The sequence below is a fragment of the Tachysurus fulvidraco genome, chromosome 16, assembly GCF_022655615.1.
Source record: "Tachysurus fulvidraco isolate hzauxx_2018 chromosome 16, HZAU_PFXX_2.0, whole genome shotgun sequence".
Lineage (NCBI taxonomy): Eukaryota > Metazoa > Chordata > Actinopteri > Siluriformes > Bagridae > Tachysurus > Tachysurus fulvidraco.
In genome coordinates this window covers 9262244-9280229 of record NC_062533.1, presented here as the reverse complement: position 1 = coordinate 9280229, position 17986 = coordinate 9262244, and the positions used below count along the sequence as shown (strand labels likewise).

The following is a 17986-nucleotide window of genomic DNA, read 5'->3' as shown; positions in this document are numbered from 1 at the left end:
AATAAAGAAAGTAATGATTCGAGTTGTATAAAAACGTGTCTTTGGCAATTGTTCCAGCTACAGAGCTTATATTAATTCACTTGTTCTAATACATTATCATAGTATTGGCTTACACTTAGGCAGGGACTTGGTGGTGATAAAAATAGGATTATGATGTATTTTATTTTTTTAAATACAAAATGCTGCATTTGTTCTTATTACTTTTAAAATAGAGAGATTATTGAGTGACTAACTTGTTTTGCAAACATTCAACAACTTTAAACATACAAAGTAGGATGTGTCATTTGTTAATAAAAGGTTGTAATAGTTGGCAAGATGCTGTGGTACAAAGGGAAATAAACACTTCAGGACAGTTATTGGGGGGAAAAAACTACAATGTGGTAATGACTCAACACGTAGCATTGCACCATGTAGCTTTTTTTTTTTTCTTACATAACAACTTTTTTTTTTAAGTGATACCTATGCCATAAACCAATATTGATAGATTGATAAGCTGTACCATTTAGTTACACTATAGTTAGATTAAGCTGTTCTTGATAAATCTTTGTTAACTGTGCACTGTGCTATTGTTTGGACCTCTTCAGTGACCTGTTGAATATTTACTAAAGGCTTGTATAATGCTGGGCTGATATATAAGGCAAATCTACCTGAAATTTTCAGAAGCTTGATGAGCCACAATCTTAAATCTCATTTCAATCAATCTATTTGGAAAGAGAATAAAAGTTTTTTCTGGATAACACAAATTCTCCTGTTTATGAATAAGTTTTGCTACCAAATTTTCTATGTAGCATGTAGTTATTCAGCCAAGATTAAGGTTTGAACAATATTAATATCACAAATAAAACAAAGTTTACATCATTGCAGTAAAATGTCAGATACAGCACAAAATGAGTATCATTGCTAAAGACCTCTGTGTTGCACTGCACTTTCAAACTGCATGGGGATACATGGGCCATGTAGCAAATATTTAGCTTGGATGAAAAAACTAAATTATATTGGCAATGAGTGCATGAAAACACAGCAACCTCTGGAACCTCAAGTAAAGTGAAAAGAGGCTTAAATCCATGTGCTACTGGTTTTCATTCTGAAAAAAAGTCATCCATGCAAATATAGTTTAATTATATCTATAGTCACAGTGCAGTTTAAGTAGAAAAAAAACAATGATTTTGTATGATTTTACTGACCATTGGTGCAGAGCATGTAGATGAAGAGGTAAGAGAGCTGGAAAGAAAAGGACTAAAGCACATTTGCAATGGAACAGCATTGTGGTTACTGTAACAAAAGTGAAAACAAACCAACATTTTGATGAAAGATAGAAACTCTCAGCTATTTGTGGACTATTGAAACCATTTACCACCTCATGATGAAATAAAACATGAAACGTGAAATATCTGCAAGCAATGAGTTTACAACATGATCTGGTTGTCTAGTATGAAGTGTCACTAATTCTGATTTATTATTTACATCATAGTTCTCTTGGGACATTCAGTTGCTGTTCATGCTTTATTTGCATAAATGAAGCACATAAGTAAAAATGGCAATTCTTACAATAGCCATACATTCCAACATGACTAGCTGCATAGCAACACAGTGTTGGAGTTTGCTTTTGTTTGCTCACAGCTGAAGTTCTGAAGAAAGGGAGGAACATCAGGAATAGGCCAGCCCTGACAATTCCACACAAAGGGAGCACTGTTGCTTAACAGTGTCCGGTCTGTTTCAGTGAAGTTTGCACTGTTCCAGAGGCGCATTTCATGGAACAGTAAGCAAGCATGGCCAAAAACAGGCCCATTGACCAGAGTGATACCACACTGAGCAGGGCCAAACTAGGGCCTGGTTCTCCTCCGCCTGCTAGGTTCAGAGGTCTCTCATTGCCCAACAAGCTTGCTGTGTTTTGCAGGTGCTCATCCACAAAGTCACATGCTTGATGCTGTGAGGACAAGACCAGGAGAGGCAATCGAGTGTGGGAACAAAGGCGCTTGCTGTGACTAAGAATCAGCTGCAGGTGTTGCTCTAAAGATGAATACATTTTCTATTAAATCAAAAATCATATGAGGTTTATTATATAGGATAGTTCTTCTTAGGAAGCAGTTGTATTATGACCTCTTGTTGTTTTCAAGTGGAATATCAAGGGACAGCAGTGTTTTGTCAGTTTTATTAGTAAAGGAGCCTACTTGCATTTTCTCTCATCTTTTACTTGCATTCATTTGTGTCTTTTAATATACTGTAAACAGTAAATCCTAGAAATGAAGTGGATATATCCACACCAGTGGGTGTGAAAACTAAGCTTTTTACATGTAAAGGGAAAGGGAAATTCTTATTTAATGGCTAACCTCTGTCCTCAAGCATACTCAACAACTAAATTATGGGAACATGTGAGATTTTGTTTCATTATACCAAATATGTTGCCATTATCTTAAAGCAACAAAGTGTAGTTTGGTTAAAGGTTTCCACAATACATGACTAATTAATTTGAGGGTATTTTTTTCCAATGCTTTATTGCCAGAGAGGCTTTTCCAGAAGGAAGTGTGGTGATGTCATTACGGGGCCTTCTATTAGCTATAGAGAGGAACAAGCATGAAGGCCAGACTATGCCACATCACTCACTCTGCTTCTGATAGGCTGTTTTCAAACCCATAATCACAGAGCAACAACTTGGTATTAAAATACTCTGCAGCCACACATGCCTGACATCAGACTTATAAACATTAACAAAGACAGTAACCGGTCAGCTTCACAATCTTAAAATGCCCATTCTGACTGAATGGGTTGATTCAAAATTAAAATGGTATCCAAGTTTTCCCTCCCCTTATCATTTGCACATTTACACAGTTATGAAATACAGGAAACAGCCACAGTGGCAATCACGCATCACGGAGGATTTTCCCCCCTGTGATGAACAGGACCTTATTATGTTGGTATTTTATGAGGTGGGATACTTTTTCAAACAAAAATAAGCTCAAGCTTTTCAAAAGACATTTTTAAAGCCTAATGTATCCTGTGCATAAGCCTTTGAAACCTCTCAGAACAGAGGTCTACCTCAGAATTTAATTTTGGCTAAACCACAAAATGAAAACAACACAGGGGATTATGCACACATACTGATATATTTAGCTCTGCTAAAGTATATCTACTCCCTAGCTGCCAATATCTCAAGAAGATGACATGTCCGGTTCACAGAATCAATCAAGTCTGATGAACTTTGAGAACAAACAGTGCCTTGTTTCCCCTAGCTTAGTGACAGGGCTGTACTCTGAGTGCTGGCAGGACGGGGCTGAATGACCTCATGGCAGCACCTGCACTCCAACGCTCAGCCTTAAAGAAAATGCCACGGCCTGTATTGGCCCCTGACCTTTTTGTAGTTAACATAAACTCATTATGCACTCTCGGCCCTGGGGAGGCTTCATCCAGGCTCCGAAAGGGAAAGCATTGGCGTCACAATGGCCTAACCAGTGCCTAGCACATCCATCTGGAGCACATAATTGGGTGCTGTCCTCCAAAATCCACAACTCATTATCTCACATTTTCAAACATTTGTTGCCGCAAGTCTGGCCCCATGTTAACGCAGTGATGTTGCAGAGGTCTATCTGTTGGAGATTTAGGAAATATTAACACGGAGTGCTCAGTCTCAGTCTTGCCTGCACCGCAAACAAAGAATACCCTTGTCCACTGTCACTTATCAGCAATTACAGCACATCAAAATAGCTTTTTCTGTATTGCCACAAAGTGTTAATGGGCCCAAGGTTGGGTGTGAGGATCCATACACACAGAAGAAAGGTCAGAGGTTAATAGGGCCCTGTGATGTGGCAGATGAAATTTCAGCAAGCTTTCTTCACTGGAGGATAAGAGAACAAAGAACACACAATGCGGTACAATTAAGCAGACAGCCACCAGGTCCAGTTTCTGCAAGATGAAAGTAGAGGAACTCGAAGCAAGTGATGAGGTGAATAAGGTTTTCTGTTTGATCTGGTCATATTTGCAGGGGACATAACAGAGAATAAAATGTTGGTCTTCCATAAGGAATATTCCAAGCAATTACTTTAGTCTAATTTCACTGGTGAGATTATTTTATTATATACCTTCACTTTGAAGCAAACCCAGTGAAGGAGAACAGAGCACAGTTTCAGCTTCATAACACAGCTTCATATTAGAAGCTGGCCTAAAGCTCACCTGAAAATGCTCCATGATAAGGTTCCTCTGAGGGTCCTGCTTATAGCTCCTATTTCAAAGCTGTGAAAGACCTAGCAGGAAGATTAATGTGTTTCCATATTCCCTATTGATTTAAGCCCCAACACATTAAGGGAAACCTGGAATCTTTCAGAGATGAAAAGAAAAGTTGGCTATGTTTACGGCTGAACCGGATGCCCACTCTGCATGCAAAATGAATTCTTTATCAGATTGTGAGTAAAGCAGGCCACTAATCATAGGAGAGATTAAATCACTTCTGGTGTGTTCGGTTGTTCAAACTCAATGAATGTGGAACTAGTTGACTGTTAATGCTACATTTGCAAGAAACAGCCACAGATTTTTTAACCCTCTTTAAACCCCAACAGGACGATATTCCCACACTTAAAACAGAGTTTTCCACATGATGAATTATACAAAAACATTTATGTATCAGTAGATTATCTGTCTAAACAATATGAGGAGCCCCCCAAAGAAGAAAGTCACATAGGACGTTAGACCTCCCTCAGACTCATCCTATACCCACTATAATCCTGACATACAGGAAGTGATTCAATGGAGTACCTAAATGGGATCTGCAACAGCTGTGATTTCAGATTAATAGGAATGGCAAGCGGTCCACAAAAGGACGTCTTTCAATAGGAGGAAGCCTTTCAGAAACAGTGAGGAAGTTAAAAGCAAGGTCGCAGAGGTTAATTCCGCTTGGTTCATAAAGAGTTCCAATACTGAAGCGCTTACAGAGGAGACCGGAGTTGAATTTGGATGAAGTTGTCTGTGTGCATTTACTGGCCTTAATGGGCTTGAACAGGTTGATTTTTTTCTTTTTGCTCTTCCTGAATAGAGGTCACCTCTTCAGAGGAAGATGACATGGCTGTTTGTCAGTGTGGATGGGTTCTCCTCCCCAGATCTGAAGTCATGCAAGGAGGTGGAGATGGGTGTATATGCTACATGCAGGACTTTTATTACATCTGTCATCACAAAGCAGTTCCAGTCAAAATGAATTTCTTTTAAATTGCAAGGGCAAAAAGTACGTAATGCTCTTAAAAGTAGGTTGTGTGATTTGTTTATGGTGATCCTTTTCGCAATTTACTTTCTGTATCTTTAAATGGTTCTTGGTTCTTAAAAGAAAGAAAGAAAGAAAGAAAGAAAGAAAGAAAGAAAGAAAGAAAGAAAGAAAGAAAGCAGAGACAGAGAGAGAGAGAAATACACAGTCCATTCAGAACACTGTTCTCAAAGTCATGCCAACACACCTGCTACTATTCACTTCAGAGGAAATGGACACTCGGTGGATGAGAGGCTGCTGGCCAAGGGACAAAACCACCCCAGATCCAAATTAGAAACAGGAAGACATGTGGGCAACGGTCCGATTAAAACCGTCCTCCCCACATGGAGTCAATATACTCAAGCCCAGCTCCCTCTCTAGAAACCCAAAACCCAACAGAACTATTTTGTCGTAGTCAACAAATGCTTCGTGTTTGAGCAGTGATGGCACAAGTTGAAGCCAAGATGGTCAGAATTGTTTATAACCACTGCAAATACTCACCGCTGTTATAAATGTCAGTCGTTTACAAGAAGTTCTCAATTGACCTATAGGATTTATGTTCCCTAATGCCATACACAACCGTGTCACTCTGGTCTAAATGTTTGTAGGAATGTAAGTGGACCTAGAACATGATGTACAATTGCATGAGTTGTGGAAAGTCATGGTACATCCTGCTAAAGAGGTTGTGAGAATCTGCATGAAGAGACCCAGTTTGCTATTTTCACATCCTGAAACAATAAAATAAAAACTCTGTTTAAATATAGCTAAATATCAGGGTTTTTTATTATATATATATATATATATATAATAACCCAGGGCTTGTAGGGCAGACATTCTTAATCAGAGCTAAGGTACATGTCATATACTTATTGAACCCAGATGCCCTGTCAGAACAGCTTACGGTTTGTGACCATCCTTCTCAGAACATGGCAGATACACAGGGAATTGGTTGGTGCTGTATATTGTAATGTAGATGCTCAAAATGGGCAATTACCAAACCATAAAAGCAACTGAGTTGAATGTTTCGGACAAGGAAAGAGAGAGCTGCTGCTAAGCCCTATCCAAACATTTCTGTTCTTTCTGTCAGGTCAGAGTATGGATATGTGATCTTTCAACAGTTCTGTCAAATAGATTTCAGTGTGCAGAATGGCCCAGACACAATTCTAAGTTTCCCACACCAGACTATTAGTGCCGCCCTTGCTGTCAACAGGCGCCCAGCATGGACAAATGGGGCGGAACCAAATGAAAGAGGAGAAATGAAAAAGCGATGCTCCCCATGCTCAGTGGATGAAGTAGAAGGGAAATGAATGTTGAAGTATGCCCATTGCCCCCTCATGTTCACCTTTGACCTCTAACCCACTGATACTCTCCTGCTCTTTTAGTGACAGCCATTCTCTGGCATTTCCTGCCTGCTTGCGAACATACCCGTTGAAGTGTCAACTTCATGGACCTGGACATGTCAAGTTTAACTATCATGTGAATTATACAGTCTTTATCAGTGGTCCCCCTAAAAAAAGAAGCACAAAAAGAACCCAAATGTGTGTTATTTAATAAATGGCTCCTTTCAATCCAGAAAAAGGAAGAGAAAATATTGAAAAAGTACATGTCGCTTCCATATGATATTTTCATTTGCCTGTGGGTTTAAAGAACTTCTGCCCTGTCTATTTATTGTTATCTTTGGCAATCTTAAGTTTAAACTTTTCCCACAGCAGAAGTTCTTGATGTATTTTTTGCACGATTCACTGTTAGAACAAAAAAGTCTCACTCTTTCTAACGAGGTAGTCATCCGCTCACTGTAAAGTCAATAAATTCAGCACCAGAATGCAGCAGCACTCTTCGTTATATTTGGGCTGATTGAGGAGGCTGGAGGAGAGTGCTGGCACCCAGCTCAGTTCCCCTATGATGTTATAGCCAGATGTTTGTATTTCATAGGCAGTAGTGGAAAGCTGCCATGACATCACTCAAACGACAACAGGACTCTGGGCCTGGGACAGGAAGTGACTCAGAGGAAGTAAGGTGAGGTTAGGCAGGCAGGTGGCCATCTATCTCTTACCTTGCATACAAACTCAAGGATATTCACTCATTCTGGCATGAGGCATGGATGAGGCAGACCCAGACTTATGTAAACACACTTTTTCGAGCTGATGTTAGGTAGACCTGAAGAAGGCATTAGAGCTTCTCAGAAATTCCTATTTCTTTTCCCCTCAAGAGCAATTGTTGTTAATGAATTCAACAGATTAATTTTGATACAATTAACAGTCACAGACTTATTTATGTACTTATTTTAGAATCTAAGAAAGATGAGAAACATGTTGCAGGTTTGCACACATCTGTGGTCATTACTATGCCACTGTTTTGTTTTGTTTTTGTTTGTTTGTTTTGTTGGATTTCTGGGCCCAGGACATCCATGGTGACATTTCTCCAATGGCATGGTATGCAATATACTTACTCATAAAATAGCGTAGTGAAATGTGACTCCTACTGACAAGCAGTGACGAATGCCATGAATCAGCCAGTGCTGGGATGGCATGTGTCCCTGACCAGCATTGCTGGTTGCTTCATATGAAGCCTGTTAAACTAATGAAAAACTTGTGGAGAGGGAATTAGCACCATACCACCCAAGCAAATAGACCCCCTCCTTAGCAATGCAACTGCCTGCAGCCTCATGCTAATCAATTCTAAGCAGCAGGTTCAAGACCAGGTTTTGCTTCTAGGCCACCAACAGCGAGTGATATGCTCTGTATACAGGATTATTTCAGGACAAACTGTCAACTGAATTGTTTGTTCTAAGCACATTGCTACACTGAGAGAAACCTGAAGAAGATATCATCCGTATTATATACTCTATATCATTATTTGTTCTATAAAAGATCCATTTTAAATTTCATTATTTATAATTTGATCACATATCAACAAATCTGAAAAAAAAAAAAAACATACTTTCCCCCAGTTGTCTCAAAGCTCCTGTAACAACAAAAAAAAGCAGACAGTCTTTTTGAGAGACTGGTTAATGCCATCTGCTGGTAGGATCTGTTGCTGGTAGGCTCTGTCTACTTATCCCAGTAAGATTAACACATTGCAGGGCAAATTAAAAACCTTGAATCACAAATGGGCTTAGCATTTTTACATGATTTAAGCATTAGAGTTGGTTGAGTCACATGACTGCAGGTGAAAGAACTAAAGGTCATCAATACATTACTATGAAGGTCGGCTGTTTTCCCAAAAACCATAAACTGGGAAGAGGTGATTCATACCTAAGTCACTTATGACACAGCTAACAACCACAAAACATCCACAGCTGATTCTCATTTGTTGCCATAGTGTATACATACATATACACTAAGAACTTTAAAGATGTTATGAAAGGTCTCACATGCCATACCATACCTACTCGTTCATGAGAACCTACATATATTACTAAACCTCTTTTAAAGACACAGAACAGACACAACAGCTAGACCACCAACTACGTTCAGCACTGCTCTCCAGCTGCCCTGTACGAACAAACAGCCTAAAGACTGTATGCTCTGGCCATCTGTTTGCGCCTTCTTTCAGATTGACTGTCCTAACAGAGACACGCTCCGCACAGCTTTTTACAAGCAAAGTCCAAATTGCTTTCATGCAGCAAACTCACTATGCTGCCATGGTGACCATATACCAGTGGATTTAAGGAAATGAAACCAGACTTGACTAAATGGGGTCCTTGGGAACATAAGGGATGTGGTTCATTGGGGAGTTAGAAAGGCCTGTGTCCCAACAACACATATTTAGAGGTATGAGTCAAATTGGATTGGCCTGAGATCAAAGCAAACATTGCATTTGACCACGAGGGCCTGGGAGAGTGCTCTGACTCACCTCCAATGAGGCACCTGCTCTGTGGGTGTAGGAGTGTGTGTGTTTGCGTGTCTGCATGTGGAAGACAAAATTACTCCTCGCTATTCTGAGTGGATGCCATGGTGATTAGTGTAAACAACTGTTTTATAGAAAGGTAAAAGAGGTCCAATCACTAGACTGTAAAATGTGAAAGGTTAAAATTCTGGTATATGGAGATTTATTCAGTTGTCATAAAGTTTTTATTGTGATTAATAGAAGTTTCTGTTACATGCAGGTCATCTGTCATCAGATCATAATCATCTATCAAACAGCTTCCAGTTTAGAATATGCAGCAGGTGAGTTTGGATTTTCCAGTTGTAGTGTACAAGATTTTAGCCAAAGTCAAAAGACACTTCGACTCTGTCTGCCCCCAGCTAGTAGCAATGAATTTGTCATTGGGTATTTTTGTTAAGTGAACTCTTGATGAGAGGATAATCTGCTGTTCCAGAGGGAGAAGTGGAAAAACACAAACAAACATTAGACTTCATAAATAATACTGAATCATTTCCTAACATTTCCTCCAGTCTGTGGACTTACCCCGTTCCATCAATCACCCACACACTTACACAAACCATAAAACTATTAATTTAATAAAATAATGGGTGGTTCAAACGGATATAAGAATTAGAACCTTTGCTTCTATGTCTTTTGGTCATTCTGGAAAAGTAATTTGTGTGTGTTTTCCTCTCTTACCAAAATGTGGATACGAGGCTTTTTGATGTGTTTTGAGCTACTTCACAGATGCCGCATTTCCAAGTATGCTGGACGTCATCAGACGGATGCTTTTCTGAGCGGCAAAGCAAACCACACCTCAAATTAGCACACCCCTGTGGGATAACAAAGGCCTTCCGATCGACCGCAGACCCGATTCGAATGCCGGCATCCCCTTGGAGCATGGCCAAAAGTCATATTCTGCCCAGGCCGGGTTCACTTCATCAAAGGTTTGTGCTGCATATTTTCCAAACGTCAACCGCCAGAAATCTGGAAATCTGATTCTGCTGCTGTATGTGTCTGGTTAGAAGAACTACAGATACTTTCAGTGTGGTTTGCACTTACTGAGACGAATCAAATTACAGTTCCTTTCCAAACTGAATCACTCCCAACCAAAGTTAAGCCTGACGTGTGGAAATCCTTATGGTTGTATTTCTCTCAGGCCTTTTTTATGTTTTAAAAAAGAAAACCCACTCTATGAACTACAGCCTCTGGGATCATGCACATCAATATACAAATGTAAAAAAATCCCTTATTTGTTTTCACAAAGTAAGCTAAATCACTATTTTTTCAGCAACCACCTACCATAAAAATGTCATTAGCTTACTAAAGACGCATTAAATGTCCAGTGTGGCACATAAAAAATTCTCCCTGGGAAGAATTCATAAAATAAGGTAGAAGTGACGTGGTTGTTCAGCTAATGTTACAAGAGAGTGGTTTTAGGACTGCACCCTTTGGGACTATCTGGGGTGACCCTGACCTCTTCCATGGCATTCCCTCTGAAAACAGCAGACTCGGAGTGTGGAGGGTGGGAAATGTGCAGCTTAATGTGGTATTACAGGGGTAGGCAGCAGGAGAAATGCGTGCTAAATGTGAAACATGGCAGGGGAGTCGTATTCCCACACAACTCAATTAAAGCTTTATGGACTCAGTGCAATAAAAAGCCTACCATTAAATTGAAAAGTTTCCCAAAGCATGTTTCCCCCTCTTGGTTCCCTCATAGAGTTCCATGAAGAACTGCAGATTTTTATTGTTGCATGAAATGTAATTTTCATTAAAGACATCCATTTTGAGGGTTTAAAAGCAAAACAGTTCCCTCTGGATGTGAATAAAAATTCAACAACCACAGACAATGCAGCACTGTAGCCGGGTCTTTGTGATAAGAATGTAATACATATACCACGTTTTATGCCGTTTGCTGTGCAAAATATGAAATCAAACACGCACCATATGTGCTTCAAAACAATGACTCAGAAATAAAGATATTACTTAGACATAGTATGAGAGAATAATAACAGACAGAACGTTTTAAAATGTCTAAGATAATTAGGGACAATTTGTTTTTGCTGTATTCTTGTTGCTGTATTCTTAGGGGTTATCACAGATCTTTCTTCCACATCATTTCAAAATCTTTACATTTCTGTTCTTCCTCAACAAAAATATTTGTAATAGATATCAAGATTTAATATCTAAATGTTAACAACTTAATATTTAAGATTTACAGGGAATGTGTATTATGATCACTGTTTTCCACCCTTTCTACTTTTTGCACTCAGTGCTAAGCAGATGATGGTGTTTCCTACAGCAATATAATCAAACAATGATACAGGAATTCCATCAAGAGATAACACTGCAAATTGTGCCTCAGCATGAACAATCACAGCAGGCGCAATCTTCTCCTTTGTGTCTTTTTGACAATATTAATGAAGCACTGTCATACGGCAGGGTTCAGGCCCTTCACTGTGTCTTTATCAGCTGCTCACATTTCCAACTGTCTGAATGATTGAACACCCTCACCAGGACATGTTTGACTTAGACATTTTACATAGCTCTAACATTTATAAACTACATGGACTAGATGTGGGTTTTAGGAATTATATGAGCTAGAGTGTAGGTCCAGCTGCTCAGACATATCTTAAGCCTAGTCTTAGACTAAAAAGGATTTTCACCAAAGAACATCCAGTGTGATTTACTGCCAGATCAGGATTAATTTGAGTGAGAAAAATTAGCTCCCAGAGAAGCCAAGCAAGGGGCAGTGCCAGATTTCAAAATCAGAACTGCTGAAAAGGAAGATACAGGGACAACAAAGATATCTAATACTCAGAAAAATCCACTCAGAGAACAATTTAGCACTGCATAGGACAGAAGCTTCTCGCAGGGTATTGAACCAATGCCTAAAGACAATATCTGTCCATTTCGTATTGTAACCAATGCACTAAATTTGGGATGTAGCATTTAAGAACATAGTACATAAATATAAATACATAAATAAATAAAAAAAATCTGGTCAAATAACATATTCCCTCAGACACAATGGGAGATCGTATATTTTTATGATAAATACACATAATTCATTTACAAATAAAGTGGTTATGATAAAATAAATACATATTAAAAATCTGAGCTTCATACTTCATGTGCTCTCGCACTGAAATGTACATTGGACATTTTCAAAACCACTTAAAAAGCAAAATACTCATTAAAATATTTATTTTCCCATTTTGGTCAACATAAATATAACCATTCATTCATATATATATATATATATATATATATATATATATATATATATATATATATATATATATATGTGTGAGTGTGTGTGTGTGTGTGTGTGTGTGTGTGTGTGTGTGTGTGTGTATATATATATATATATATATATATATATATATATAAATACAAAAATATATATATATATATATATATATATATATATATATATATATCTTTTTTCAAAATAACTAAATAACTCTTTTTGAATGTTCTTTTATATAAATAAAAAAGTCTTCATAAACTTCATGAGTTTTGTTCTCATCGGCATCCGCAGCCCTCCACCACCATATCTTGGTAGTTCTTTAAGACAACCTTCTCATACTCATCCAAGTACAGCAGAGAGATGGGACTGAGCTCTGTGGGTACGCAACATGCTCGCGGCACATTAGAGTTCACAGAGTTCACAAGCGTTTGCACAATGGCATGGTTGGTGGAATTCAGATGATCTGACAGTGGGAACGGGCACTCGCCTTGGCAGTAAAAGGCATTGTAGCCTGGTGGCGCCACAATCCACACATTCCAGCCCACATCGCTAAAGTCTACATAGAGTGGGTGCCGCCGGCAGTGGTGTCTACGTCGCTGTTTTGGTGGCCGCCGCACCTGCCGTTTTTCTCTGTGGAGTGTTGCAGTGCCCTGGCCATCATGGCTGTAAGTGACCAGCAGTGGTCTAGCCTGAGCCCAGGATTCAATGTCAGGATGAAGGGACCGGCTTACCCTCACATGACTACTCCTGCTTGTTTTTGCCTCCTCACCATCACTGGCCCCGTTTGGGTGCAGAATCTCCACCATGAGGCCATGGTTGTGGTGTGGCTGTGTGGCCCAGCGTGCTACTGCTGAGCTTACATCAAAGCTTTCCCAGCGTGAGTGTGAGTCCTGCACCAGACGAGTGTCCAAAAGTCTGGTAAGAGGCTCCTGTGAGGGGGAATTCGCTGGCCTAAACACCTCAAATATGTTAATTCGCTGAAAGGCTCCAGCACGGCTGGTGTTGCTCTGCTTAAGGTCACTGAGCACCTGGTCTCTGAAGATGCGTAGCTCTGCAGCCGTGATGAGCTCCTCTGCCGGGACTGATGTGAGGTTGAAAAACAGCTGCTCTGTGGTCCTTCCTTTCAGGCTGGCCAGAGCCTCTAATGCCTCTGAAAGAAAAAAAACTATATTGTTAAAAGTGGACAATTAATATTGCAGCCATGGTTAAAGACTATCCTTCATATTAAATATACTATGCTTAAAAATTCAAAGTTATTGCTCTCTACAGCCAACGTAAACCCACATTTCTTTTAGGTTTGCCTCAGAGCTGTCTTTGCTTGCTTTAAGTGATAGTTAGACCAGGTGTTAAGCTATTTAAAGACACTTAGACAGCAAAGTGTGCCGGAGCAGTTTTGACGAGCTGTAGTCAAGCAATTTTTGGATGCTTTAAACACCTCCTTTAATAAAAATTCTGTGATCATCACATGAAAAGCCAACTTTTTTCTTAGAAGACCTAACAAATCAAAAGACAATCTTACACAAAAGCCTCTAATCTCTTTTTAAAAGAAACATTTTGGAAATTCCATTCTCCATAATCCAACCTATCTGCTCCATAATCAACTAAAATGACATGCAGATTTTATTTGATGTGGGAAAGCCCTGATCCTTCTTTCATGCTTTTTTCCTTTTCCATCTTTTTCTCTTTCTTGTTGTCTTTCTTGATTCTCTGTTTTCTCCCTCTGAGTCAATCCCTGTGTAACTCTGTGAACGTGTAAGGGCTTGTCTGAAGCAGTCAACCCCAGTTGTGAGTGTATAACATTCCTAATTTCTGTTTGTGGCAAAACAAGGAGGCAAGAGCTAATGACAAGTCAAAAGTTCCAGGGTATGCAGGTCTGTATCACTAGTGGATTAAGATAGAGATGCTATCACACACCAAAAAAAAGAAGATAATATTATTTGGGAGAAAAAGTGGTATAATTGTTATTGCATGTTTACATGATGCTTTTATTTAATGTCTCTTATTGTTACAAATGTTTTAACATACTAAACCACAAGCAAGTAAAGTTATGGCATGAAAGTATTGAACTTTATTTGCTATAACCGTAAAAGAATTTGTTCCTTGCATTTATAAAATCACACAATATTTGGCTACCAGCCAAGACACTGACAAATGATCAAAGCTGCCGTTTGCTCTATGTCAGGACCACCACTGGGTGTCATCCATGCAAATCCATAACACTGTAAGCGGCCTCTCAGGGCCTGAATGACTCAAGAATACTTGCTTTAAAACCTCACGTGCCACCTAATTTACTGCAAACTGATTATGTACCGTGCACAAAAAAATACTAATACACCAAGCAAGACTAACGATTCAAGGTTGTGACTTAAATATAGTTCATATGTTCCCTCAAGCAAACTTTTAAAAACTCTCACATGACCTGAATTCATTTTAATCAAAGTGTGCCAATAGGGTACAGACTGACAAATGCTACTGAGAAGTACCAAAAAAGTCACGCTGAAAATGTGTCAAATGGGAGTAATTGTAAATATAGACTTATAAGTAGACGTATCTATATCACGTTCTGATGTAAAGGTAAAATCCAGGGTACATTCAAAAAGGTTAGTGCTATGTCAATGTCTCAGTAAAAAACAAGTCATGCCCTTGTCATAATATTATAGCGCAATGGCCAGATTCCTGGCACACTACTGGTACAGGTACAGATATGCATTCTGTCTGGGAAATGAAAACTTGTTCCACAGAGGTTGCCGTCAGGATACATTTTTGACTCCTTAATAACAGAGTAAAAATGCTAAAATAAGCATCCTTTGTGGAATGTAGGTATGCTTTCTCTGCATTACATAACACTGTAATGGAGACCGAGCAGGACACTATAGTACTATTATTTCAGGAAAAATGTATTTTTTTTTTTGGAGGGCGTAAAATGTAAGAAGTCACTGAACAGTATGATAGAATGATAAGATGATGCACCGGTGGAAAAGGAGCTCTCACCTTCATGATGGAAACTCCGGATGGTGTTGACCCTGCTGGCCGCGCGCTCCGCGTGCCTCCCCATGATGCTCCTGGGCCGCCGGATGCTTTTCTGCTCTCCATTCTCTGAGTGCATATAATAGAGGTCCAGCATATACTGGGGTACCACGGCTCCCTTGCTCGGCGTGGGTTTTCGCTTTAGACCGAACATGTTGAGCAGTCGGAGCTCGAAGTCGCGTAGAAAGCGCTCGGAGTGTTCGGGTGCGTGCCTCCGCCGCTCCACGTCGGGAATGAGACCGGCGGCGGCGCCCAGCCACACCTGGCCGAGCAGCAGCATGAGCGCCACGACCGAGCGGAGCACGGCTACCATTATCAGAATGAGGGCACAGAGGAGGACGGCTTAGAGCTCCCGGGCCGAGCTCGCGTCAGGCAGCGACACCGCGCATGGACCCCCGATCCGCGCGAGCGCCCAGCCTCCAGCCCGCTCTCACTCTCTCGACACTAAACGGTGATCTCCGGATCTGATGCGTTCTGAAGGTAGATGGCGCACTTTAAGCCGAAGAACTTCAATTAAAAAAAAAGTTTAGGGATATTATCCCCGCCCGCGGGCTATAATAATATCCTCAAAGAGATCGAGCACGTGAGGGAGACTAAAGAGGATGTCAAACAACGAGTAGAGATGAGAAGGTGAATCAAAGAAGAATCTGGAAAAAAGGAGACGCGAAAACAGCAGACATAGAGGCTGCAATTAAACTGAGATAAGAGGGGCACGGTCTGGGTGGGGGGTGTACACTGAAATGTCTACTCTACACACTCTGCCTTCAGACCTTAACATCAGGCCAGGCATAAAAGGAAAAGTCAGGGAGAGAGAGAGAGAGAGAGAGAGAGAGAGAGAGAGAGAGAGAGAGAGAGAGAGAGAGAGAGACTCTGGGCGAGAGGCTAAAAAGAAACTCGGTGCGGTTTTAGGGTTTGCAGCTCTGCGCGCGCGTGCCAGACAGTTTTACAGCTAAATAAAGGGAGTGCAGGGCGCTGAGAGAGAGAGAGAGAGAGAGAGAGAGAGAGAGAGAGAGAGAGAGAGAGAGAGAGAGAGAGAGAGAGACTTTGAGCTACAGGTGGTAGACGCCTATGACAAACACCTGAATGTCCCAAACACCTTCAATTATCTTTAGAAGATGTCCCAGGAAGATGTAACGCTCCTCCAGCCCACTAAACCTAATTTGTGAAGAATTACCACACAGCCGGTGATCTGGTTATCAGTGTGCCCCCCCCCCACCCCCGCGGCAATGTCCTTGAAATTCCACAATAATCCACGTTAATCCATAGCGATTTTTTTTCTAACATATCATAAATAAAAGTGCTGCAGTCGGTCGCCGCGATTTAGTTCTTTAGCTCGCCTCTTCGCGCACATACTCGCCAAATACGTGTTGATACGTGCCGAGCTAGGAACCAGAGCCACGGAGTTTAAAGTGATTATAAGGTCAAACGAACGCGTCTGCACAAAATTGAGCGGTGAGAAGAAAAAAACACTCGTTTGGACATGTTTTTGTTTTTCGTAGACCCTTAGCCAGGTGAAGTCTGTGTAGCTCTGTTAAAGTCCCGGATTGTGCGAGCGTTCGCTCTGGAACGTCATCTCCGCGTGTTAGCGCGCGCTACCGAGGGTGCGGAGATTGCAGCGCGCACTGATCAAGGCTCTAGACTTTATGTTTTCGGGTGATGTCACCAGTGGACACTGTCATCCATCATGCGTCCTACGCGAAAGCGTGTCGGTTTCGGTGCGTAAAGACTTGAGCTGCGCCCTTTTGCGCCTTATTAAGATGTCGTACCCAACTGTTACTGCTTGCATTGCACAAAGTTCATGCAGAAATCTACAGTCTTAACTCACCATTTGTAATTAGTTTTTTTTTTTTCATTAAAAAAGAAAAACGGACGTTTTTTTCTTACCAAAAATACCGATTCTTGAGCAGATAATATTATAAACGAACCTAGTACCTACCATAGCTACAGTTTAGGACACAGCTACTCAAACATTTAGTAACTGGGGACCAATGCGCCCTGGATGGAAACCGTGCGCACGCGCGCGCGCACACGTACACACGTACACACACACACACACACACACACACACACACACACACACACACACACACACACACACACACACACACACACACACACACACGAACACACACACACACACACACACACACACACACACACACACACACACACACACACACACACACACGCACACACACACACACACACTGCAAAGGATTATATTATGAGTATAAAGCGATTATCCGGGCAAATATGTAACACTTCAAATGACAGAGCTCCATTTACACAGTGTTTAAGTTTTATTAATATTAGAGTTCTTAAATTTCCAGTCAATGAAGCATATGATTGTAACAACTAAATACCTATAGCAATTAAATAATATACAACAATAAAAAACACATCCATTACTGACTTTACCTTCCAGTCTCACAGAGTTTACCTTGAATAGTTTTTGTTATTCATCCATGTGTCTCTGATCAATGCAAAGGTACATGTGGTCAGTTTGACGACCTATAATTTACGTTCAAGGGAATCATGTTTTCAACCTGGATTAACATTGATTGACACAAAGCTGGCAAATATGATGCCTTTGGTTCTGTGGATTAAGGAGATTA

The 17986-nt window shown here is 40.4% G+C and overlaps 1 protein-coding gene across 1 annotated transcript; it reads right to left on the bottom strand.

Moving 5' to 3' along the window:
• Window positions 1-12530: 12530 nt before the first annotated feature.
• bmp2b (bone morphogenetic protein 2b) lies at window positions 12531-17349 on the bottom strand. Its single transcript, XM_027149546.2, has 2 exons — window positions 15336-17349; window positions 12531-13494 (listed from the first exon to the last, which is right to left on the bottom strand). Exons 1-2 carry the CDS (start codon window positions 15682-15684, stop codon window positions 12620-12622), a joined length of 1224 nt encoding a protein of 407 aa, XP_027005347.1. The 5' UTR covers window positions 15685-17349; the 3' UTR covers window positions 12531-12619.
• Window positions 17350-17986: the final 637 nt, after the last annotated feature.

What these genes read in the sequence shown, in the direction of transcription:
- bmp2b (XM_027149546.2), bottom strand. Translation starts at nt 15,684, where the DNA reads ATGGTAGCCGTGCTCCGCTCGGTCGTGGCGCTCATGCTGCTGCTCGGC. An exon ending in CCGGAGTTTCCATCATGAAG is followed by an intron (nt 13,495 to 15,335) that starts GTGAGAGCTCCT and finishes TTTTTCTTTCAG; the next exon opens with AGGCATTAGAGGCTCTGGCC.